The sequence below is a fragment of the Vicia villosa genome, linkage group LG3 (assembly GCF_029867415.1).
Source record: "Vicia villosa cultivar HV-30 ecotype Madison, WI linkage group LG3, Vvil1.0, whole genome shotgun sequence".
NCBI lineage: Eukaryota > Viridiplantae > Streptophyta > Magnoliopsida > Fabales > Fabaceae > Vicia > Vicia villosa.
In genome coordinates, this window is record NC_081182.1 from 51,718,647 (window position 1) to 51,744,886 (window position 26,240).

Sequence of the window (26,240 nt, forward strand, 5' to 3'; positions counted from 1 at the left end):
TGTTACGAAGAGAGGCATGAGAAGTGGCCTTTTAAGGCCAACGCGATTTCTTTTATAAGGGATATCTTACTAAATCAAAGTGGAGTCTCATTTGAGTTGCTTTGGAAGTCGAAAAAATAAAAGGACTTATAATATTTTCAGATAGTTGGGAGACACGCTTCGACGGCCACGTTGATTACGCTTTTGGACTTCGAGCGGGAAGGATTCGAATTTCAAAGTAATTCGTTTTGCTAGAAGGACGCATGGAAGTCTCAGAGAATCGAAGGCGCATGCGATTAGGAACATGGTATTTTTCTGTTAGGAAACCGTTAGGGTCGAATTGGTATAAATAGGGGTCTTAATGTTAGGATTCAGGGTGTTCACTTTGTACAAAATTACTCAAATATACTCAAAGTACCAGCGTAGAGAAAGAGTTTGCTGAGAATGTACGTATGAGAAACACGAGTATTATCTTTTAATATTGTTTCAATTTATCAGTACAAGTTCTTTACATATCCCTTTCAATTTCCTTTACTTTCTCCGGTCGAAATCTTTAAGTTTGTAGGTTCATTTTACATATCTTTATTTTCGTTAAACTTTTAACTTAAAATCTTTATTACAACCATTTAGAGTTTTATAGGCAAAGTCACCTTTATTTGCATTATCAAATAATCACAATATTTATAGAAACTTTCAATATTTTTGTCAAGCAAAGTAGAGTTAGACTATGAATTCTATCATAAGTATGACAAAACTTAGACACATGTCCTAGGATCAATCTAGTCGATCTTGTAAGTTACCAAATCATAAGATTTAGAAGACTAGCGGTTATTTACCAGAAATCACAGTAAACAATAATGAAATATAATATATAGCTGATTTGTAAATTAAATCATCAAGGATGAAGTGGCTTAGTGGTGAACCGTGATGTCTTTCAACCAAGGACACCTTGGTTTGAATCCTAGCTTAAGGCAAAATTTTGAATTTTTCTTGAAATTTTGATGCCCTTGATGATGAACGGATGCCACGCGTATGAACAAGAGCCACGTTTGATTCCACACATTCATAAATAAATGTCGTTTGTGAGAATTAGACGGAAATAACCTAAGTGACGCCGTTTGAAGACATAAGGGACTACATTGACACTTTTAAAAGTTAAGGGACCAAAATGAACGCCGAGGTGATGTTAAGGGACTAGAAACGGTATTTTTCCTAAATTTTATTTTAGAACAATCAAACACTACCAAAATCAAACCAACACTAGGAATATTTCGTTGTTCGTACAAATCCAAACCAATAATGGAATATGAACCAAACTATAGTATTTGTGTCGAACATTTGTTCATTTGAGACAAAAATCAAATCAACCCAATAAAATTTGATGTTAATTGATTTGAACAAAGGTTTCCAATACTCTATCCATACGTCTGTCTATTCAAACTAATCATAATTGATTTGTATATTCATATCGTCATTATCATAGAAATTTGTATAAAAAATTCAACTTCAAATTGAAAAAAAATTGAGTTGTTCACATATTATATGAAAAAAAACACAGATTCTACATTTAAGAAAATCTAATTCTAATTATTTTATGAAAAATTGCATAATTTTTAATCTATTTATGAAAAATTGCATAGTTTTTAAGAAATTATCTAACGTAAATAAATTATTTTTTAAATATGATTTCACAATTATTTTTAATGTACTTATCAATTTAACTCAAACCGATCAATTATTTTACGGTTTGATTCAATTTGAACTTTATCATAAAAATATAAAACTTTAATTAAAATCAATCGTTATATTTTTTATCCGTTTGAATATTAGGTTATTTCAAAATCGAACTACGCAATTCAACTAATAACATGAAATCCAACCATTTAAGATGACACACTTTACTTTGCATTCCTTTCCAAATCCTACTTTCATCTTAATCACTTCCAAGTCCAAATCATATGACCAATTATTTTCCAATACAAACATCAAATCAAATCCTGTAAAATAAAGTAAAAACGTGTGCACATAACAGAAAAATATAACAGATGCTTGAGGAGTCTCTTTCTTCATGCCTTTAACCTTGTCCTCTTTTGCCTATACTTTTTCTCACACTCATTAATTAGCACATATTTGTCTTTTCGATTGATTTAAAACCAAGTACAAAACCCGGTTCCAATTCGGTTCGGGTTTAACCCGGTCCATAAACACTACCCGCCTTGTTTCCTTTCCCCTCTCGTGTTTTCTCGGAAAAGAAAAACCAGGAAATTTTTTACAAACTAGCTCGAATTTCAGTTAAAACCACCAGAGAGAGACAGTGTCAAAAAATTTCAATTTTATTTTTATTTCTTTTCCATTTTCTTTTATTTTCCCCGATTATTTTCACAATCCCGCGCAATTTTTTTTCTCGTTCTCCATCTAGGGCTTATACTCAATGTTCTCCCAATTTTCAATTTCGTCTTTCTACATGTCACCCTAATTCTCGAAATAGCGGTTTCGGAATTTTCGGTTACGATGACCGAAGAGAAGAAACCTTCTTCGTCGTTCGTCAAGATTGGTGACCGGCAATTGTTTACGGTGGAGCTCCGGCCGGGAGAGACCACCATAGTGTCGTGGAAGAAGCTCTTGAAGGATGCTGCCAAGTCGAACGGATCGGCTTCCACATCGCAACAGTCCCGGCCGGAGGCTGTTCCGGTGAGGTTTTTATGATTTTACTGTGGTTCGTTCTGGATTTGATTTCCGTTTGCATTGTTGATTTGCATCTATAGCTGAAGGTTTTTGCTGTTGCGATGTTTTGCATTGGAGTGGAGTGTGGTTTTTGGATCGAGTTTTGGGTTTCTGAGGGTTTTGACCTAATTTTATTGTTTTGATCGGTGTTTGTTTTTTAATTATCTGTTTAACTTAATAGATGTTTTTATTTTTGTGTTATTCTCGTTGCATAGATGTAACATGATCTGGTAAGAGTATTAAAATACGTTCTTCTTTAATGCACATTTGCAACTGTGAGCATTGAGAACTTGACAATTGAAAATTATCTGAGATCAGTTGTATATTTAGATTAGGTGATACAACTTGACCATCTGTGACTGTGATTTTATGGAGTCTTGAATATTTGAAAAACATGTAATGTAAGGTTTAGTAGCCAGTATCTCATGTGAGCTATATGTGTGGTGTAATGTTTCAATATTTTGACAAGTCTATGCCTATCTTTCTTAGGGGCAACCCGCAGAGGTTGAGGAAAATGATGAAGCTCAGCCACATCGTTTCAGTGCTGTAATAGAGAAGATTGAACGCCTTTACATGGTATGTGTATGTTGCTTGCTGAGATTGTTATTATATTCTTTGAGTAAGCATGGATTTGTTCTTTAAACTACTGGTTTAAATTGTAGGTGCTTTGTTTAAGTATTAACTTTTAGCTTCTTGAATGTTGATGAATTAGATTTGGAATCATTTTCAGGGGAAGGATAGCAGTGACGATGAGGATCTGCCTGATGTGCCTGATGATGATCAGTATGATACTGAAGATTCTTTTATAGATGACGCAGAGCTGGTCGGTATTTATGCTCCTTGACCTTGATATATAGGAATAGCATTTTTCCTTGGGGCATTTTTTCCTGCTTATATATTACTTTTATATGTTATTTAACTGTTCGTTCTGCAGGACGAATATTTTCAGGTTGATCATTCCAAAGTCAAACATGATGGATTCTTTGTAAATAGGGGGAAATTGGAACGCACGTAAGTATAATGTTTCAAAAATATATTTTGAATATTTCATTTTTTTACTCGTAGGAAGGTTTATTTTCAAATTACTTAATTGTTGATATTGTTTAATTGATGAGGTTGATCTATTGCTATCATTTTGTAGTACTTGCTATCAAGTATTCTCTCTTTTTAGTTGTCTCAAATTTGTCATCACTTGTAACATTTTGCAATTTTGAGATTCTTATAAAAAAATTTTGTTGGATAATTAACCAATAGGGTGAGGCTAAACACACTAATTTTGTTAAATGTAAAGACTGAAACCGAATAAATTTTTCATAAATACCACCGTCAAATTTTGCCAAATTTATACGGATCAGAATATATTTATTTTAACCCTTAAATACTACTCATAGCATTTCATGTTCTTTCTTTGTGTTCTTGAGTTTTCTTGGCTCATAGCTAGATACTCTTTCCTCGACACTTGTCTACAAATTTTTGTACATATTTAGTTGAAGATTGTAGTAAAAAAATTGAGTCTTACTATTATGAATTATTATTATTGATTTCCTGTTGTTTCTTTTATACTACAAGTGATGAACCTCCTGTAATACCCAACCAGCAACCAAAGAAAAGGCGCAGAAAAGATATAGTGAAGAATCCAGGTGAAAATAATAATGACCATGGATCAAACAAACATGTTAAAGTGGGCAAGGCAGCATCTGGGAAAACAACTTTCGTACAGGCAAGGAATGTACCCGATGAACACTATGAAGACTTGAAAATTCATAATCATTCCGATATCTATGGAGTTAGTTCCAAAAAGAAAATTGCTGATACTAAACCCATATTGGTCTCTGCCGTCTCTTTGAAAACTTCAAGTGATGATGTCCCTGCTGCCATGTCAGAAGCCAAAGATGCTGATAAGAAGAAGATAGGAACTTTGCAATCTAAAAACACAAGTGAATCATTTGATGCATCTCATCAGAAGTACCATGAAAAAGGTGCTTATGTACAATCCAAATCCCAGCCTGGAAGAGCCTCGAAGAGTACTGATAATTTAGAAAATAACAGTCGGGTGAAAGAAAAAAATGGTATGCGGCAACTGCCGGATCTTAACCTGACTGTGGGAAAGTGGGCTACTAAAGCAGCAGTAAGTTTTTATTTCTTTTGCTTTATATGTTTTTTTCTTTCAAATTTGATTTGATAAATACTTAATAATAAATATCAATAAAAGAGGTCCTCTGTATTGTGGTTATTTTATCAATTTCTTTTGGTATTAAACAAAAAATGTTCTCCTACTCTTAGTCTCCGACCATAAGGACCCCATCATGCTTGCAGGAACTGTCTTCCAAATGCTATTTTGTCTTTTGCCGAACCACTTCGTGTTGTCATTGAGAGATATAGCTCTACTCTGACAGTGAAGGATTACATGCCGTGTGCTAGATGAATTGAATCAGATTCCACCAGCAATTAGCCAATTAATAAAGAAAAAAAGAATATGCATTGCTGACTTCATTTCCTTTTTGCATTTGCACGAATCACAACAATCACATGATGTTTCTTTTAAAATGATAGCCACTTAATATTAAGGATACTGAACTGAGAGACACTGTACCAGGTGTGTTATATTTAAAAATAATAGAAAGGGCTAAGCAAATTATCCTCATGTTGCGCTCTTGGTAAACTATATATTTACCTGTTCCATCTAATTTGAGCAATGATGATGAAAGTTGTGCATGAAACTATGTTTGTAGTATTAGTTCCTGTCCGAGTAATGGGTTTATTTTAATATCATGCAGAAATCTGAATACATGCACAGGAAAGATGGGTCTAGTGTTAGGCCAAAATCTTCAATGCTTGAGAAGACTCTTGTCGAGTTAGAGAAAATGGTTGCAGAGTGTAAGTTTCAAATTTGATATTTCACTCACAGATAAATGTAGGAAGTTTGTTGCTAACACTGTATTTTCCTTTCTTTTCTTCTTTTTGTGCATTTTGAATTATATTACAGCAAGGCCCCCTGCAGCGGACGTGGAGGCCGATAATTCATCCCAGGCAGTCAAAAGGAGGTTGCCTAGAGAAATAAAGCTAAAGCTTGCTAAAGTTGCTAGAATAGCGGTACTGGCTGTATATATATAATTTTTCTCAAGGGATTTGAACTTTATAAGATTAACTGTATGTTTTTGTTGCAACAGGCAAGCCATGGAAAAGTATCAAAAGAGTTGATTAACCGCCTTATGAGTATTCTTGGGCACTTAATGCAACTCAGAACATTAAAGGTATTGCTGCTGTTAAATATAAATAGATAGCCTTTCAGTTTCAATTGTGCCCAATTCCAACTTCGGTCTCCTCTTGTCCCTCTTCCAGCTGATATATACTATTGCAGTCCAAAAATGATTGGTGTTAAGATTTGAGCATGTTTGTTTTTCTTTGAAATCCCCTTGTTTTTCTTTGATTGGAACATTCTTGACCTAACCACTTGCATTCTTAATTTAGATTGTGGATTGGGTGATTTTATTGTTAGAACGTGACTTGAAAATAATAGAGAGATGTTTTTAATTTAAGTAATATATTCTTGACATAATCAAATGCATGCTTAGTTTAGGTTGTGGATTGAGTGACTTTTTGGAAAGAGTGCTTAAATTTTCCTTCTGTTTTGAGTACTTCAATATGATGTGGCTATGAGGCTATGACTACGACATTATTATCTGACAGTAAGTGGTAATATTTTTTGCGGATTTTCATGTCACTAAAAATGTTCTTTTTAAGGAATAAAAATCCTACCTCTAATGTACCTTGGATATTTTGAATTCTACAGTTATCTTAAGTAGTTTATCCTGCATAATTCATTGTTTCTACTGGTTGTTAGTTTGATATATTTAGGTTCTCTAAATTCCTAAAACTACAAATCTTCTCATACAATGTTTTCATACGGCAGAGAAATTTAAAAATAATGATCAATATGGGCCTGTCAGCAAAGCAGGATGATGACGATAGGTTTCAACGAATAAAAAAGGAAGTTGTTGATATGATTAAGATGCAGGCTCCAGCTTCGGAATCCAAGGTTTATTTTAGTTGCTCTTGTTATAACATTTCCTATAAAACATTGGTAGACAGACTTCAATGTGCTTTCTTTTAATTCATGTTCAATTCTTATGAGCTCATAATACCTCCAAAATTACTGCACGAGATAGCTGATATAAATTGGTTGTTGCATCAGTCAGCATCGTATGATACACTCACATGTTCCATCCTAGTTTACCTTTGTTGGTTCTTCGTTATTGTTTTTGTTCTCCCCATCATAATCATAATTTATACCATGTTTGGCTCGGTGCATTTTTTGGGGAAATAGTAAATCTCTTTCATGAAGCAGGAAAGAAAGTGTTTTTAACTTAGAGATGAAAGTTGAAGACCATATTATCCCTCAAGTCACACGGTTTAAATATTTTGGGTCAGTAATAAAGAATGATGGAGAAATAACAGAGGATGTAAACCATCGAATTCAAGCTGAATGGTTGAAATGGAGAAAGGCATCATATGTTTTATGTGATGCAAAGGTTCCGCTCAAGCTAAAGTGAAAGTTTTATTGGACTACGGTAAGACCCGCGATTTCGTGAGGGACAAAATGTTGGACGGTTAAGAATCAACACAAGAACGAAGTAAGTGTAGCAAAGATGAAGATGTTGAGGTGGATGTGTGGTAAGACTCGCCAGGATAAAATTAGAAATAAAATTATTAGAGAGAGTGTCGGGGTAACACCTATAGTAGAGAAGATGGTGGAAATAGACATAGGTGGTTTGTGCATGTTGAGAGAAGACATGTAGATTCTGTAGTAAGGAGAGTAGACTAGATGGAGAGAAGGCAAACAATTCGAGAAAGAGGAAGACACAGAAAGACTATAAGAGAAGTTATTAAGAAAGATCTTGAGATTAATGATTTGGATAGAAGTATGATCATTGATAGAACATTATGGCGAAAGTTGATTCATGTAGCCAACCCCACATAATGTGAAAAGGCTTAGTTGTAGTTGTAGTTGTAGTTGTAGTTGTAGATAAGCTAGTAAAATTGCACTTAATGTTTTCTGCCTTTCTTTTTATTGGGCGCTTCTGTTGGGTCCAATGCGATTTTGTTTTTGCAGTGCAAACACTACATATGGAAAGCTTAGCAATGAATTATTTCCATTGCTTCTTGTAATTTGATACCCGATCACATTTCCTTTTTTTTTTATCTTTTAATGTTTTCACTATTTGATAACCGTTTTTCAGAAATATTTTTGTTTAATGAATGTTTTGGTTATTTAACCTGGGACGTATGGTGTTTTTCTAAACATCAGCAACAGCAGAAAGCTGGAGCATCAGGTGATGTTCAAGAATTTGGTCCTGATGGAAAAGCAATAACTAAAAGGAGTCTTGGTATGGACGCCGCTTTGGAGGACAAGATTTGTGATCTCTATGATATTTTTGTTGATGTACGTATTGAGTTACAGATACTTATTGCGAAATTTCTGTTTTGTGATAAAACTTAATGGAACCATGCTTGCAATGGCTGTAGGGCTTGGATGAAAATGCAGGTCCACAGATCAGAAAGTTATATGCAGAGGTAGGTCAAATTTTTAAAACGTATTTGCAATTTTGGCCTAGCAGTTCTATGGGGTTGCAGGTGCATGTGTGTACTGAATGTGTAGTTTATGATATGTCTAAGTTAATCTGTTTGCATTCCATAAACAGATATATTTATTCTTTTTAACCTTTTTGAATTCTGTCTTTATCAGCTTGCAGAATTATGGCCAACTGGTTACATGGACAACCATGGGATCAAACGTGGAATTTGCAGGGCAAAAGAGAGGCGCAGAGCATCGTACACAAAAAATAAGGTATGTCTTTTGCAGTGAATAAGGATTTTAAATATTAATAAACAATTGTTCGAAGCTTATCTTCTTTCTTTTGAAGAAAAAAACCTTCCCCTGCTCTAAATTTTTTTAAGAAAGTTGAAAAAAGAGTCTCGGCACTTGTTTTAGCTCTTGAGTATGTTTATCTAAATGGGAGGTATTCTAAGTAGCAAAGCTTACCCAAGAACATATGATGGTCCAAGTAGTGAGTGGATTGTAGGATTGATACATGGACCATAAGATCATACCTATTTTGGAATCTTTGGAAAATAAGGTTTTAGTTAGACCTTCCCCTCTGTTTGGAAAATTGTATAGACCTTCCCTCATGGCGCCACATTGTTGGTTTCAATTTTAGTCTTGCTTAATCTCTACTTTGTGCAAGGCAACATGTATGGTTACAAAGGAGTTAAATTATCTTGGTTTTTAAAAATAGAAAATTCATTTTAATATTATGTTTTGTCGATAAGATAGCAAATAACGTCGTAAACCTAATTTACAATGGAAGAATGACATTTGACTCTTTTTATGCCCAGATGATAACCAGGATCTGGTATTTGTCAGGGCAAAATTGTTTTTTAGTTGATCTCATTGGTTTACTTTTGTTACTAGGATCAGGAAAAAATTAAGAGGAAGAAGTTGCTGGCATCAAGGCAAGAGGATAGCGTTCAACTTGATACTGGCTCAATTACATCACAGCAGAACCAACAAGAGAAATTAGCTCCAGAATTAACCAGTCATGCTTTTACTTCAACAAACAAGCCCATATCTAATACGAGCACTGTCCAGGTCCCCATTCACATGAATGGTGTAAAGCCAGAAAAAGCAAAGGGAAGTTCAAGCAGTTCCCTGGATGATGTCCGTGTTGCTGATGGCATTTTGACAAAGAAGCTGAAGAGAAAGCCAGAACTTGAGTTTGAAGGAGCAAATGGTGGGCCTGAGAGGCTGGTTTCTTTGCAGGGAGAAGAAAGGCCCCGGCCCCAGAAGCCGTCTTCTGGTGTTCCCACCAAATCAAATGTTCAGCCGACATCCCTCCCAGGTCTTGAACTGTCAAGCTAACAAATACGAGTGGGATGTCCACATCAGAATGTTTGTCAAGATTTTTTTATTAGTAATTTCCCCACCCTCTCTGTGTCTATGGATTTGTTTCCTGCTTACTGTTACGGTTTTTGTAAGTAAATGTCCTTCAAGTGTTAGTAGTTAGTCAAGAGTTAGGCAGGCAAGTAGATTTGTTAGTTGTTGTTAGTCAAGTCTAATGGTCTTTTATGCCGCTTCTCTATGGTTGGTAGCGCCATCTATCACAACCATTAGATATGGTGTTATTTAGTTGAGCAAGTATGTTTTTATTTACTGGAACGAGTATTGTTATTCACGTGTAAGCTGTGACCTGAATTGTAAGGTTCAAAATTAAACATTGTCAAATTTCCATATATAACTAATAAAAATTATGCATCAGATGTCAATCTCAAGCCAACTTGTTGCTTCATTTATGTGTTTTCTACCATCCATTGTATGTGTTGGAGTTGTGACACCGGGTGACCTGAAGTTTTTGTTATGATTTCCTTGGTGGATAATGAATCAGCTTAACCCCTAGCCATTAGAAGCACCTGAATGGACGACATTATGAAGATCTATGCGGTTGTATGACACAAGCATTTGTGGGGTGGTGCTGCCAGAGGACAGGTTGTATGACACAAGCATTTGTGGGGTGGTGCTGCCAGACGACATTCTAGTTTGTGTGTAGGAAAAACGTCTATTCCAGATGTTCAATCAATGATGTGGTCACACCATGTTGTTAAGTATTGAATATGTGAGATTTTGGAACAAGTTTATCAGTATGGTGTGGCATTAGTAACAATACATACTTTGACTCTATTAACATTTGGTAAATGGTTGAATCCCTAGGATGCATTTAAAAAACAGATGATCCTCTACATAGTTCTCTGCTCAATTTCATTCACTTATTGCTCAATCTCATTCACTTAGGTGGGAGAGAATTCATTTCTATATAAAACGCAAGGTTTCTACTAAAAAAACTAAGGGTGATAATAAGTTAGACCGACTAAGAAAGGCCTACAACCTATCTTACATTAGGCCCAAGCCATATAAGTTTTGAGAAATGCTCTTTTCATCTCTAGGAATTCTTCCACACCATCATGAAAAGATTAAAATGTCCCTTGTGTTTCGAGATGCATCTCCAGACGTATCTTTTTCACACATAACTGAAGTGAAAATGATGAGAAACTCTTATTCTGTAAAAAAAATTGATCCGAATATGCATCTCCGTATGCACGAATGGGTGATTCGGAGATGCATCTCCAAAATGTCCCTTAAATGATTAGTACGTGAGTTATCAGGTGATGCATCTCTAGAATATGCTCTGTTAGATCAAAGTTGAAACATGTTGAAACAACAATGGCAAAATGGAATTGAACAAACTTAAACTAACTCCAAAATAAACATTACATAAATTTAACATTACATGTTACTAAAAACAGATGGTTCAGAATGTTGCAACATTCTTATAATATCTTTGGCTGATCTTTGAATTGTTGCATCCAATCAGAACCTTTGTTGAGTAACGGGAAAAGGTACTTTGCATCACCTTCAAATCATCATCTGTCTCCACTTCAAGCATTGTAAACTGTATTCTTCCTTTGTTGTCTATCGAGGGTGAACGGTACTCGAGTTTGACAACTCTATGATTTTTTGAATATTACAGGAGCGTATTCAATTTGATTTTCATATCAACGAGAAGTATGTCATCGCAGATTTGAAACTGAAGTGAGGGGTTTTATGCCGTTGAAATATATAAAAGCAAGACGGGGATATGTAGTCATTCTGGTTTGCGTAAAGAAAATAGATTGAAAGACCCTATTTATAAAAATTATAGAGCAATAAGGATCTTACATACATGATAATGTATGCATGAAATACTTCAGAGATACATCTTCAGATTCGCCTTATTTTTTCAAAAATTAAGGGTCTCTCCAGATATGTATCTCCGAATGATCCCCTATTTTTTTTAAATTAATAAAGGGGTATCCAGAGATGCATCTCCGGATCCCCCTAAAAATTATGCATAACAGAACCATGCAAATTATGTAGAGCAAAATTTGAAAAACGAAAAAAGTTCAAAAGATACCATCCAAGTTTATCATATTATGCATTGCGTTACTTACAAAAAAATGTGTTACAATGTTAGATTACAACTAAAAGACATAAAAAATTAAGTCACTACCTAAATCTATTAGTGGCTGAATCTTCGACCTTTCCTTATTTGCTTCTCGTTCAATGTCACTCAACTTGGTGAACTCTTCCATTCGTTGAAGAAAGTGATCCGACCATGTTTCACCATCTTGTGTGAAATGTACCATCCACTTCGGTGATGTGTTTGGTATAGGACATCACATTTTCAAATAAACCTGAACAAAATGTTATTTTTTTATAACCAATCAATACATATGATGCATTTAGATTAATTATGAGGTGGCTTACTTCGAATTGGAAAAAATGTTTCCAAGAAATCATATCGTGTCAAATTAATGCACACCCTATGATAAACATTTGTTATAAGATGTCTCATCTCTAGAAAGCACATCCATTTGTAAATTGGAGTCAAACCACTAAGACGATGAGCACGAGCATTGATAATTGTATCGTATTTTGCTTTGTTCCTGTATGGCTTTGTGTATGATTCCATATGCGTCGACATCTCTTATATAAGATGACGACAGACAAATTGGTGATTATCCTCTCCCTTACCGAGTAAACCCAAAACAACTCAAAAACCACAATTGTCGTCACTTTCAACATTTACAATCCGCTCGATGTATTAGTGAATAAAAAATGACATATCTTCAATGAATTTGATTTTTTTGGTAACATCGATGGATGAGATGGTTTACTAATGTGCAAACCCTTGAAAACACTTTTTTTTTTTTTGGAATTTGGAGTCGCAGAATCCGAAAAATATGAGTCAACATGTTCCAAATATGAAGGAGACTATCCCGTGAAATCGTCATTTTGAGTCGGTTTTACCTTTTTAGGGACACATTTTGTTTTAACCGATTCCGACGGTGGTTTCAAATTCGTTATTTTCTGGATATGCAATATTCCTAAGTTTCTCTTTGATGTGCAATTTCATGATGTCACTAGCTTTCACGAATCTCTTTTGGACCACTTTCCACTCGGTCATGATAAATATGGTTGATTTATCATCCTTCCTCATACCATCATGATCAAAATGGAGCTGGGTCCAATGAGTGCAAACTTTGTCTATACGTATTGGTTTTTCATGCTTTAGCTTCTTTGAAATTAAACAAGCACATGGAAGACAACAAGTCTTCTTAAGTGTACATCCACACTTTGAGCTATCAAAACCTATTTTATCCGCTCGTTTGGCTTCGTGGAAAATAAAATTCAGTGTCGCCCGAGATACATTAGCAACCCAGTGTGAATAAAGGATGTTGTCTTTGAATCAGTGTTCTAACACAGTAACGCTCCAACCAAATGATGTTTGTATCTCAATATGTTGGTTTCAGAGCATTTGGTTCATGATGTCCCAATCTCGACAAAAATCACCTATACTGTTTCCCAACCAATTCTTCAGTCTAGCATGTGCAGATCCACCTCTATTAGTTGTTATATTGTCAAAGTATCGGACCTGATCGGTTCATGCACAAACAATCTTCTTTTTAACCTGATCCAAAATCGTGCCCTCAACATATTGCAACAAATCTGGATATATTGCACCCACACTCCTAAAATGTAGAATATAATCGACATATAATTCTTTCGTGGAAGAATTTATTATACCATTCCATGCATCCATTATCTTTTTCACAACCATACCAGGTTTGACGACTTTACCATCTTCACCTTTGACTTATTTCATACCAACCGCAGGTTTTACTCGACTTCTCACATTTTTGGTTATGTTTTACTTACAAAGTAATGCCGAAAAGTAGGGAACACCGTTGCAACCAAATTCACCAGTATGGTGTCGCAATCAATGATTATGGCTTGTGACATGTTTTCTCGGTCCTTTTACATAGTTTAGCACATTTCCAAAGCCCATGTAACTTTTTTTTTTAGGATTCCAAAAATGCAATAAGTCATCTCTGTAGAAGTGACACCAACAATTTTCAAGAGTGGAAGTCTATATTTGTTTGTTTGGTATGTTGAGTCAATTATGAGCACGAAGGGAAAGGAAGTCTATACTTGTTTTCATTTCAAAGATGCAAGTATATTTTTCGGCGTCACCATGCTTAATGTCATGTTCGAAACAAGTTCCCTCTCCTCCGAAACAATGTGACTAAAACTTGTCATCTAAGCCATGATTATGTATACCGAAAATCACATTAAATTTCCATGTCTCATCCACCATACGGTTTCCACGCAATTTAAATAGACACTCACATTTCCTCGGTCCCGTGTCATACTGTTTCCACTTCCTAATCTTTTGTTGGTACATGCTACTTATTTCGCATAACATTGTTACAAATGCTTGTCTTCTATTCAAACTATTGTCGGACCTTTCAATTACAATTTCAAACCTCAATTTTCTGACCTCCCTATGAACCCATTGTAGCATATGTTCACGAACAAAAAACACTTCGTTATTTGTAAATTGTGCACGAACATTTACCTCTACAACGATAGGTCAAGAACCCGGTTTAACATCATCATTTCCTTGATGAAGTGATGAATCCATGATGAATCTAGCAAAGGAGATTAAAGCTTCAAGGATTTTGAAAAATATGAATCCATGATGAATCTAGCAAAGGAGCTTGAGCTTGAGTAATTAGAGCATTGTAATATTATTAGATTAATTCGTAAATTACTAAGAAAATGCACACACCCACATAAAAGTGTTTTAGCCTCTCTAAATTTGATAAAACTTATTAAAAGTTTTAGAGGAGCCATCAAGGTGTTTTTGGGATTGATCAAGGATTTTCCTAATCTTTTAGGAAGCTTGTATACACCGCCCAATGATTGAGACCCTTAGTAATCAATTTGAACAAGGCATAAAGCTTCTTAATCGATTAAGAACACTCCTAATCGATTAAGACATTAGCTATTGGAGGTTTTCCTATTCAAGAATTAGGTTTGTAATATATTTGAAGCTGATAATTGATTAAACCCATGGTATAATCGATTATGACATTAAAAGACTCATATATCATTTTCCTTTTTAAGCCATATTTTTACCTATAAATAAAGGGCTTCTCCTTACTTTCATAACACACTAGAAACATATGTCATAATAATTTCTCACTCTCCACTCTCCTTTCTCATTTCTTTCTTTTCACTAAATTGCCTTAGTGCTTTAAGAGTAAAAAAATATCAATGAGGATTTATTTTGTTTATTTTGGTGCTGATGGTGTTATTGTAATTTACTCAAGAATTTTTTTTTTATCTTTTGTGTAATATCTCTTGTGACAAGTTTCTATTTTGTTTGTGATCTTAGTAAATAAAAGCTCTCATTTGGTTTATGAGATTGTCTGTTATAATCTCCATTTGTTATAATTTTCATTTGTTATGAGATTGTCTGTCAAAATATTTGTTTGGTTTGTGAGCTTAGCTTGGTGCAAAAGCTCTAGCTTGGTTTCAATATTAGCCTGGTGTAAAATCTCATGTTTGGTTTGAAGGATAACTAGTGTAAAACTCTGGTTTTATTGTAAGAAAGTTCATGGGATAACATGTGAAAAACTCACATCTATATTGGATAATCTCAAGCACAAATTCGTGGGAACAGAAGTAAGCCAAGTGGTTAGGTCAAACCTTTATAAATATATGGTATAATTCTATCAACCATTATCTCTTTATATTTCTTCTATTTATTTATTTACACTAGGCTTACATATTTCCTTTACTATGATTTCCTTTTGTTTATTTATTTTGTTTCCTATTCTTTGGTTGGTTTAAAAATTTGTTTTAAAACAATAGCTTTTAATAAAGAATTTTTAATTGGAAGCGGTTTTTTAAACCCAAACATTTCATCCCTTTCTTACGTTTGGAGTCACTTGTCCAATAACACAAATCATTCCCACATACATCATGAACTCCTTTTTGATTTCTAAACCCATTTGCAAGAAAATTGAAAATCTAATGTGCAATTTTTGGTGGGTGAAAATGATAAAGATAGGAAGATACATTGGAAAAAGTGGTATGAAATATACAAACCAAAAAGTGAAGGTGGATTAGGCTTCAAATCCATTAGAGATTTCAGTTAATCCTTACTAGCCAATCAATGTTGAAGACTCCATAATAATTCCATCACCTTAATTTCCAAAATGCTAAAGGCCAAATACTACCCTAAATTTGACATACTGCAAGCCAAGCTGAGAAATAACCTTATCTATACATGGAGAAGCTTCCAACAAAAAAATTGGATAAGAAATAAAGGCATTTGTTGAAATATAGGAAAAAGAAAATAAATTCAATGTCCATTAGAGATTTCAGTTAATCCTTACTAGCCAATCAATGTTGAAGACTCCATAATCATCCCAGCACCTTAATTTCCAAAATGCTAAAGGCCAAATACTACCCTAAATTTGACATACTGCAAGCCAAGCTGAGAAATAATCTTATCTATACATGGAGAAGCTTCCAACAAAAAAATTGGATAAGAAATAAAGGCATTTGTTGAAATATAGGAAAAAGGAAATAAATTCAATGTTTGGAACGACAATTGGATCCCATATTAATGTGGTTTTAAACTCCTGACATGGAAATCTTTGAGAACAAGGATACATGGAGTCAAGGACCTACTTTATGTGGAAAATAATTGTTAGAATATTAACATTATAACAACCTTTTCCTTCCAATTGAAATTGAGACAATGCTCCAAATTCCCCTAATCAACTCTAAGGAAAGGGACTTATCTAGTTGGATGGCTTCTAACAATAAACACTACAATGTGAAAATAAGGTACCAATGTACTAACGACTGGCTCAAGGACACTGAGAGATAAAGCTCAGAGAGGGAAAGGACAATAACGCATGGAAAAAGATATGGACATCTAAAGCCACTCCAAAACAACAAATGCTCATTTAGATAATGATTAAAAGTACTAGGCCTACTAGATAAAACCTTTCTTAACAAGGAATCACATGTGATCCTTTATGTCCTGGATGGAACTCTAAACTAGAGTCCATCAACCTTTATTTTATGAGATGCATTTAGGCATCCCGAGTTTGGCTTGGTCTCAATTAACCCTAAACTTTAACAATAATCAAACTCAGTCCTTTTAAGACTGATTACTCAACTTTATAACTAAATGAATAACTACAACATATCACTAATCATCAATATTATTGATAGTTTATGGATGGTTATGAACTCCATGATATATGAGAACACGAACATAATAGTAGAATATATAATCAATAGAGGCAACTAAGGGGTCTATAATTACAACAAGGCCAACAATCCTAGCAAACAAGATAAGAACAAAGATAATAAATAGGAAAATTTATTGAAAGAACCCCACATATATGACACATAAGTGATCAACATTGTGAACTACAATATGAGAACATCAATAATGAAGTTGGAAAGTTGAAAGCTAAAGATAATCACCTAATTTATAAAATTGTGTGTAGTTATGGTATGAAGCGTTGTAACTTTAATAACAAGTACAACAAAGCTACAAAAAAAGCAGATACAAATGAGGATATAAATTGGATAACATGGAGATAGTGGACAATAGAAATTACTCTTACCACTATAGCCGGGAAGATAACAATAATTGCAAGCACATCAGAGCAACAATCATAAGGAGCAAAGCACAAAGAATAATGTTGACAAGGGGGATACAACAAATTATAAAAAATCCTAGAAGAATCATTACCTCTAAGTAGACATACACGACAAGGAAAATAAGGATCTTCAAAAAGATGAAGACACGATACCTAACGAGAATGATCCCCAAATGAGCAAGGTAATCATGAGAGAAAGATCAACAATCAGAAATATATTAGCAATTAAATCTACTATGAGATTAGAAGCAAATGTACTTATAAGAACATAAATCACACACCTAGTAGCAACAACAAGAAAGATGGAGACGAGCATATCGCGAACCACAACTAGACTATCATCAACCAACATGATAAATCGCAAATCAAAAGGAAGGATATGATAAGAAACATCAAGATCAATGATTTCAACGTAAGAGATAAAGGAAAAGCTCATATTACAAAGATACCCGAGATCCATGACGACATGCAAAAAGATCAAACTAACAAGGAAGATAAGCTCAATTGAATGCAAAACAATAAGAACACCTCGCATACAAAATGACAACCTTTTGTAAATGAATCAAGTGTAATATTGATGCTTGCATGAATACGAAAAGCAAACAGGTTCTTGGTGTGATCTTAAGAAATGATAATGGAGAAACGATATATAAGTACCGAGTTCATAAACAGTGATGAAAACCACATGTTTGCAGAAACTATAAGCCATTCATGTTGCTATATAATACTGCTACATAGAAGTGACGGACAATCAAAGAATCACAAAAATGATGAACAAAGATGAGAAACCGAGAACGACATTGATATGTTAGGAAACACTAATCGGAAAAAGCTTTAAAAGCTGAGGAGAGCTAGGGTATGTTGTGATAGAAACCAAATAGCTCAAATCATAGCCAAAAATATAAATGTATCAAAAAAAAAAACTTCATTTGAATTGAAGAGAATCCTACTTATATATAAGCTAAATCTTGAATGAACATCAGACCCAATTAATAAATTTTCTTTTGATTAATAAAAAACCAAAAAGAAAACAAAAGTTAAATTCAGTCTTAAATATAAATTAAAGTTAAAATATGTTTAGTCTAAGTTTAATTCAAAATATTTTGATTTAAATTATATATAATAAATAAATAATAATAATATATTATTTTGAAGTCTCCCATATAAGAGAAGAAAATGGAACAAGGATCAACAAAAAAACAACATAGAGATACTCTTACTAACAACAAGTACATCAAATCACAACAACAACGTGCAACCCTCATGTTGGCATGTAGTCTTTGCGCCTGTAACATGGCATTCTCCGCCACCTTCAACAATGCCACAATCTTTCCCTTCCGCTTCCAATTTCACACCAACCTCACTCCACGAACAACACACCTCGCCACCGCTCAACTCTCCAACTCCTTCTCCTTTCATTCCGCTTTCGATTCTCTGGTCAGCTTTCCCCTTCACACTACACTCTTTCCAATACTCAAGTTCCCGTTTTTACCGTTATTCACTAAATCCCTATTTTCATCCTCCAATTCAACAGGATTATTACTACTACGTCAAATTGTTTTTGTTTTTACTTCAAAAGCTTGATTTTTTAATTATTTTTTTATTTATTTTATGTTTTGTTTGTAGAATTTGAAGTCCATTGAATCCCATGATGCATCAAGGTTACCTTGGATTGGTCCAGTTCCGGGTGATATTGCTGAAGTGGAGGCATATTGTAGAATTTTTAGAAATTCTGAGAGCCTTCATTCTGCGTTAATGGATGCTTTATGTAACCCTTTCACTGGTGAATGTAGTGTTTCGGATGATGTTCCGTCTCATGAGAAACCTGTTCTAGAAGATAAAATAGTTTCTGTACTTGGATGTATGGTTGCACTTGTCAAGGGTGGGAGAGAGGATGTTCTTTCTGGGAGATTTTCTGTTATGTCTCGCTTTCGGGCTTCTGAGGTTAGCGTTGTGGGGGAAACGCTACCCCCACTTGTGGATTTTAGGAGTGAGATGAAAAGGTGCTGTGAGAGTTTACATGTTGCTCTTGAGAACTATTTGGTTGCTGGTGATGATCGGGGTTTGGAGGTGTGGAGGAAACTTCAGAGACTGAAGAATGTTTGCTATGATTCTGGTTTTTCTCGTGAAGAGGATTATCCGTGTCCTGCAGTATTTGCAAACTGGTGTCCTGTATATTTGTCCAGTTCTAAAGAGGACTTGGAAGGAAAAGAATCTGAAGCTGATTTTTGGATAGGTAGCCAGGTAACCGAAGAAGGTCTTAAGTGGCTACTGGATAGAGGATATAAAACTATTGTGGATCTCAGAGAAGAGACAGTAAAAGATGATTTTTATCAAGCTGCTGTGCGTGATGCTGTTTCATCTGGAAGTATTGAATTGGTGAAAATCCCGGTTGAAGTTGGGACTGCGCCAAAAATGGAACAGGTTATGAGGTTTGCATCTCTTGTTTCTGATGTTAGCAAAAGGCCAATCTATCTGCACAGTAAAGAAGGAGTTTGGAGAACGTCTGCGATGGTTTCCAGATGGAGGGAATACATGGCCCACTCGGCATCACAGTGTGTTTCTAATCAAGCAGTTATTTCCAATGACATGTTATCAGATTATACAAATGATGCTGGGAAACTGCAGGATTCAGAGCCTGCTGAGAGATCCTCTCTGGAAAAAGATACTGATTTGTTGCAAGAGGATTTAGGTGCAATTCATAGTTCTGTTGACTCATTTGATCCGAGTACCTCTCCAAATAAGATTAATGAAGAAACACAAAGTAATAGGACCTTAGGTGGAATTTTCCCCAATGATAGGACTTCATCACAAGCCATGACTGCTGACGGGGAAAGTTACTCTCCAACTTTCTCAAGCAAAACTAACCCTTTGGAAGCTCAAGTTCCTCCTCATGACATCTTTTCCAAAAAAGAGATGGCCAGATATTTTGAAAGTAAGAAGATTTCAAAACTCTCTTGTTCCAGTAATCAAGTCAAAAGGTTGGAATGCTTGCCAGATTCAAGGAGCATGCATAATAGAAGACAGCAGGGGCAAGTGATTATCAACAGTGGTCATAATCCTAAAGTTGTGGGTCCAGCAGGAAGTTCCAATGGGTCAGCTCAGATTGCAGTTGGTAACAAGTTGAAGTTAGTGAATATGAATGCATCCAGTTCTGTAAGGACAACAGTAAATGCTTTTAGTGAAAGAGAAATGTATTGCATGCCTGATGCCAACGATATTGATAATACAACTAACTCTCAAAGGATTTTAGCCGATGAGGATAAGGCGGGGGAAGGCTTGGGATTCACTGAAGGGGACATGTGTGCATCTTCAACAGGAGTTGTAAGGCTGCAATCAAGAAAAAAAGCAGAGATGTTCCTAGTACGAACAGATGGATTTTCTTGTGTGCGAGAGAAGGTTACCGAATCTTCTTTGGCCTTCACGCATCCTAGCATTCAGCAACAAATGTTAATGTGGAAATCTACCCCAAAGACTGTTTTATTGTTGAAAAAGCCTGGGAAGCATCTCATGGAAGAAGCTAAAGAGGTAATATTTTTAAGACACCTATAAGCATCCAAGTTGTTAAAAGTTTCTAACATTAATGTATTGGAAAGCAATTATATTTTAGTACGCATGGTGGGATATGTTCTGTTGTGGTGGCAAGGAGAGGTATTGAGGTCAGGCTCAGCGTGGGTGCTAGTTGCTCTATAAAAACGCTGAATAGAAAAATCGTTCTTCATGTAGAAATATTAAATTTGTTGAACGTTTTGCTTTTTTTTTTTTTTTGGGTCTGTAGGCGAAGTGGTAATAACTGCTAGAAAATCACACACAACTGTGAGTACCAAGGTTTGAACCCTGGTGATGGCGTCCAACTCCAACCTATCAATATTGGCTTCTGCCACTTAAGCTAGGATTTGCTTTGCTCAGCTTAGCGTAGTCGCAGTTCTTCATGTAGAAATATTAAATTTATTGAACAGAGCTCTGCCTCTAATAACACTAGTGATTTTGAATTTCATATCTTTTGTAGTTTAATGATTAAATATCCGGTTCATCATTTATTTATTTTTTATTTTTGAAAACTTTCTAATTAAAATATTTCAAATAGAACTTTTGATTGATTTTTAGGTCTTCCATGTGTAACACATGAATTGAAATTTGGAATCAAATATATTCTGAACTATAACCGGTATTTGAACAGCACTTTTGGTGCTTCTGTAGTTCTTACTGAAAATGAGTATTTATTTAGAATTTTGCAATTAATTTGGCTAAATTCATTTTCAGCAGAGTTTCTTTATCTAATATATGCAGGTTGCTTCTTTTTTATATTACCAAGAGAAAATGAACGTATTCGTGGAACCGGATGTGCATGATATATTTGCTAGAATTACAGGATTTGGATTCGTTCAGACCTTCTATATACAAGATACTTGGTATTGGAGTTTATAAATTATATGCAATGACTTCATTTTCCCTTCTTTATATAAAATCTTTCCTTCATTAAATGATTGTGTTACTTATATAATGCCTTTGATTCAGTGATCTACACGAGAAAGTAGATTTTGTGGCATGTTTGGGGGGAGATGGCGTTATATTGCATGCTTCAAATCTATTTAGAGGTGCTGTTCCACCTGTTGTGTCATTTAATCTTGGTTCCCTTGGTTTTCTGACTACTCATAGTGTATGTTTTTCAAACCCATAATTTATTTTACTATATAAAAATGCTGGTATATTTTTGTCCATTTGTTTGACTTCAATTCTGTTTTCTATTTTCAGTTTGAAGACTACAAGCAGGACCTACGACAAATCATCCATGGAAATAATAAACGAGATGGTGTATACATCACTCTTAGAATGCGTCTCCGATGTGAAATTTTCCGTAAGGGCAAAGCTATGCCAGGGAAAGTATTTGATATTCTCAATGAAGTTGTTGTTGATCGGGGTTCTAATCCGTACCTTTCAAAGATTGAATGCTATGAACATGACAGGCTTATAACAAAAGTGAGCTTCACTATGTATTTGTTGTCTGCACTGCAAATTTGCATACATATGTATTCTATGATGAGAGCCGTCACTATTCTAAATTTAAACACCTTTTTAAAGTAGTGTTGTGCCTTATATACAATGGTTATGTCTTTCAGGTACAAGGTGATGGAGTGATCATAGCCACCCCTACCGGAAGCACTGCTTATTCTACAGCTGCTGGAGGTTCCATGGTAAGCTTGTCCCAGAGTTGTATTTGTCTGGAGCCTATACTGATTATTGAATTAGGTAGATGGATTGGCTATTTGGCTTATATGTGTCTTGGAATACTTTGATAAACAATGATTATAAGGTTAAGCTATTGCGGTTTATCCAAGCCTTTCTCACCTGCACTTTCTGAAAAAGCAGTTGAACATTTTCCTATACTCATTCTGCATTGCAATACACATGGGAGCTAAAGATAACTTGATAAGATTCTTTATTATATTCTGAAGAGACTTAAACTAGCGTTTTGGTCTAAGTTGTAGACTACCCAGCAGCCACTTTTCTCCTACTTTGCAAATGTAAGTGGTCAACAATGCTGAATGAGTTCCAGATAACTGCCCCTGAACATAGTTCTTCGCCACCCTCTTTTTTGTTTGCCCATTTTGTGAAATTAAGAACCCAAAGTAATCTTTTCCTTCTTTTCTTCCTTCCCCTAAAAGAGATTTCATATAACCCATACTCACGTTATGTTATCCCTTAAAATTAAGTTTTTCTTCTTTTTTATTCTAAACTGTTAAAATTAAATCCAAATATTTATTATTAGGATTAGAATTAGCAACTAATATCAATTAATATTTATTGTATTTATTCTATATGCTATTATAAATAGAGGTGAGTGTAGACTGATTTAGACACAAACAAATTCAACACTAACATCCCTTCTATATGTGAAAAGTGAAACAACAAACATCTGTAGAATTGTCAGTCACTCAGAATATGTCATACTACAAACTCTTATTCCACTTATGGATTACCGAACAAGCCAGCTTTTGAGGAATTTCCGTGCAAACAACAAAGTTGTAGCAACTTCGTACAAGTCACCTTGCATAATTATTAATTTCTTTATTATGACTTCTTAAGTTCTATGATATATACATCTTCGAATTTCATGATATATGCTGTGTCAGTGTTAAGTTGCCCCAAATCAATCACTCCTTTCATCAGATGTTTTCTTTCTAATGACAAATGGAATTTGCAGGTCCATCCAAACGTTCCATGCATGCTGTTTACCCCAATCTGTCCACATTCACTCTCATTTCGACCAGTTATACTTCCAGATTCCGCCCAACTTGAATTAAAGGTGAAGTTATCATTCTTTATGCGGCAACCATATCATGCTTGATGATCTTGTTTCCACAATTACATGTTTCATTGTTAATTATGCATCTTCTATGCCAGCAATGTCTCTATTCTTTAGCTATATTTTGTTGTCTCTCAAACATGTATTGGAAAAGGCTACATGGTTAAAATCACAGTTATAAAAACCACTCAATTTAGGGAGTCATTTGTTTCATATGATTTGGAATTTAGAGGTTAAATGATGATTTAATGATTTTGGGATTTATAATTATGATATCCGTATCGAGTAATGTACAATTTATTGTTTGCAGATTCCAGAGGATGCTAGAAGCAATGCCTGGGTTTCATTTGACGGGAAGAAAAGGCAACAGCTTTCAAGAGGAGATTCTGTACGAATATCAATGAGTCAGCATCCTCTTCCAACAGTTAACAAGTTTGACCAAACAGGTGATTGGTTTCATAGCTTGATTCGCTGCCTAAATTGGAATGAAAGACTTGACCAAAAGGCCCTATAAAGCATGCGAGAACGACAATCAGATATGCGTTATTCTCTTGTATAGAGTTGATTGTGTTGTCATGGTACAGATTAGTTATACATTAAGATAGCAGAACTTTAATATACAAATTTCTCACACTGGCTTCCCATGCCAATATAGGGTTTGTTAATGGTTTCCACACTTTATTGTAGCAAGATTCTGTTGTACGCTGACATTGAAAGCTATATATACTACTTGATCTTTAAAGCAGCTCATTGGCTCATCTCAAAGTTTATCAGTTTGCCAGACTGCAGACTTCCTTATCTCATATACTAGTAATAGTTATAGTTTTTGTAGTTTGTAAGATAGTTGTACTACTATTGCTATTTGGAATCTGAATCTTTTCTCTCTATTTCAACCGTGTAATAACTATGCACCGTTAGTGCAAAAGAAGTAATGTGCCTCCAATCATATTTGACCGTTGTGTTGTATCATAATGTTATTTTCTAAAATATATGCAGAAATTCCTAAAATACATGCACATGTTTCTATGTAGTGAGATATAGATTATAATTGGATGTCTGTAAAACTCTTTTATGCTTTCAGTGCATAGTAATTAAATTGAAAGTGTACATTCAGAATTTGCTTTATTAATTCACTTTAAAATAGAAAGGTAAAATATCTCAACTAATAATGAGAGGAACAATGATTAGATTTTAATAAATCTATCATCTATTTTTTTTTATACATACATGTAACATCTTACTTTTCTCTCTGTACTAAGGAGTTCAGTTTCAAGGAGTCAAATTTTCATTTTCATGCAGCATTTTGTCCTGGTTTGAATAATGTCCACCTTACAGATTGTGTCAATGGACGTGAATCTTAAAACTGCTATCTAAATTTATCATCTTTTTCCAAGGATTTTAAGACTTATTAGTGTATCATTCTTGCAAGGATTCTAAGATTTAGTGTATGGCTATTTGAAGACATCTGTATTTTCTAGAACACAGAAGAGAGTGCCTCAGAAATTGTACAAAATGCTTTAAATTGACCATATCTACTGTAATAGGCAGCGTAGTGCTCGAGACTGCCAAGTGGGGTCTACGGCAGGGAGGGTACTGCAAATTTATCATCTATGCAACTTTGCCCATGCATGCAGAGAGGCAGTTTCAGGATTGGAACCCATAACTTCTGGGTCACAAGGGAGTAACTTTGCAGATCTGTAACTGTCAAGGTTCGTCCTCTAGTAAATCTACTATAATACTTCTAAGATAATACTGACATATTAGAGTGCAGCAGTACCAATGCTGTATTAAATGCTATTCTCTCCGTTTTCGAATATGAGTAAAAAAATCATGTTAGATGGTATAAAAAATGAGCAAATATTAACTAAATATACCATTTTTAATGATATTATTTCAGAATTACCCTTTATGTAATTTGAATTTACATTTTAATCATTCTTTTATTCTCATCAAACAAATTTCAATGATGGGCAATTTGGAGAATGCAATTACTTTTTTGATTACTTTTAGAAAACTTAAATGATACTACTAACTATGTTTTATAAAGGACATGAGACAGTATTTTTGTGTGCTTATATTCGAGGCTGGAGTAGGAATATTTAAAAAGATACTACAAGGGACTTGACATCTTTGTAGCACCGACACCTCTGAAAAAAAGCGTGTCCGTGTCAATGCCAGACACAAACAAGACACCGACACTTGTGATTACGTTGAATTTATTCATCTTTTCAATTTATTATTGACAGACCCTGAATTCTCTGTTACTGCTACTTATTTATCTGCTTTTCTCAGTTACCGCTACTTGTTTGTCTGCATTCTCTGTAGTCATACTGGTTAATACTGATTCTCTCTCTGTTCTTTCCTAATATAAGCCTTATTACAAGAGGATTTCCTAATGGAGTGTAGCTTCAGCTAAATATAATTGCTGTAATGCCTCTCTAAAGAAAAAAAGAATGTTGCACTTCGATATTTCCCTAACATTGCTGATAGTCAGTGATAGTTTCTTGTCTAAAAACTTCTAGTTCTTTATCGTGTTGAAAACGTAGGTATTTGCTCATTCGTAGTGGCTTTGGAAGAGTGTATTTTTCAGAAAATATTCCATGAT

The 26,240-nt window shown here is 34.7% G+C and overlaps 2 protein-coding genes across 3 annotated transcripts; both read left to right on the forward strand.

The window, feature by feature from the left end:
• Positions 1 to 2,079: 2,079 nt before the first annotated feature.
• Positions 2,080 to 10,032, forward strand: LOC131661395 (ubinuclein-1). Of its 2 annotated transcripts, none has more exons than XM_058930928.1 (13): positions 2,080 to 2,670; positions 3,193 to 3,279; positions 3,434 to 3,526; positions 3,638 to 3,714; positions 4,273 to 4,831; positions 5,481 to 5,580; positions 5,690 to 5,796; positions 5,874 to 5,957; positions 6,617 to 6,742; positions 8,012 to 8,146; positions 8,230 to 8,277; positions 8,450 to 8,551; positions 9,182 to 10,032. In XM_058930928.1, the coding sequence occupies exons 1-13, from the start codon at positions 2,491 to 2,493 to the stop codon at positions 9,620 to 9,622; spliced, it is 2,139 nt and encodes a 712-aa protein (XP_058786911.1). In that variant the 5' UTR covers positions 2,080 to 2,490; the 3' UTR covers positions 9,623 to 10,032. The 2 variants fall into 2 exon arrangements, with proteins under 2 accessions (XP_058786911.1, XP_058786910.1); XM_058930927.1 differs by having other exon boundaries at positions 2,085 to 2,670; positions 9,176 to 10,032.
• An 8,505-nt stretch (positions 10,033 to 18,537) lies between these two features.
• On the forward strand, positions 18,538 to 24,581 carry LOC131661396 (NAD kinase 2, chloroplastic-like). Its single transcript, XM_058930929.1, has 8 exons — positions 18,538 to 18,765; positions 18,955 to 20,856; positions 21,619 to 21,740; positions 21,847 to 21,988; positions 22,084 to 22,308; positions 22,449 to 22,523; positions 23,534 to 23,635; positions 23,946 to 24,581. Exons 1-8 carry the CDS (start codon positions 18,592 to 18,594, stop codon positions 24,147 to 24,149), a joined length of 2,946 nt encoding a protein of 981 aa, XP_058786912.1. The 5' UTR covers positions 18,538 to 18,591; the 3' UTR covers positions 24,150 to 24,581.
• The last annotated feature ends 1,659 nt before the right edge of the window (positions 24,582 to 26,240 follow it).

Coding starts and splice junctions, on each gene's coding strand:
- LOC131661395 (XM_058930927.1), top strand. CDS start 2,491: ATGACCGAAGAGAAGAAACCTTCTTCGTCGTTCGTCAAGATTGGTGAC. Junction 5,581..5,689: donor AGAGAAAATGGTTGCAGAGT/GTAAGTTTCAAA, acceptor ATTATATTACAG/CAAGGCCCCCTGCAGCGGAC. Junction 6,743..8,011: donor CTCCAGCTTCGGAATCCAAG/GTTTATTTTAGT, acceptor TCTAAACATCAG/CAACAGCAGAAAGCTGGAGC.
- LOC131661396 (XM_058930929.1), top strand. CDS start 18,592: ATGTTGGCATGTAGTCTTTGCGCCTGTAACATGGCATTCTCCGCCACC. Junction 20,857..21,618: donor TCATGGAAGAAGCTAAAGAG/GTAATATTTTTA, acceptor TAATATATGCAG/GTTGCTTCTTTTTTATATTA. Junction 21,741..21,846: donor TTCTATATACAAGATACTTG/GTATTGGAGTTT, acceptor CCTTTGATTCAG/TGATCTACACGAGAAAGTAG.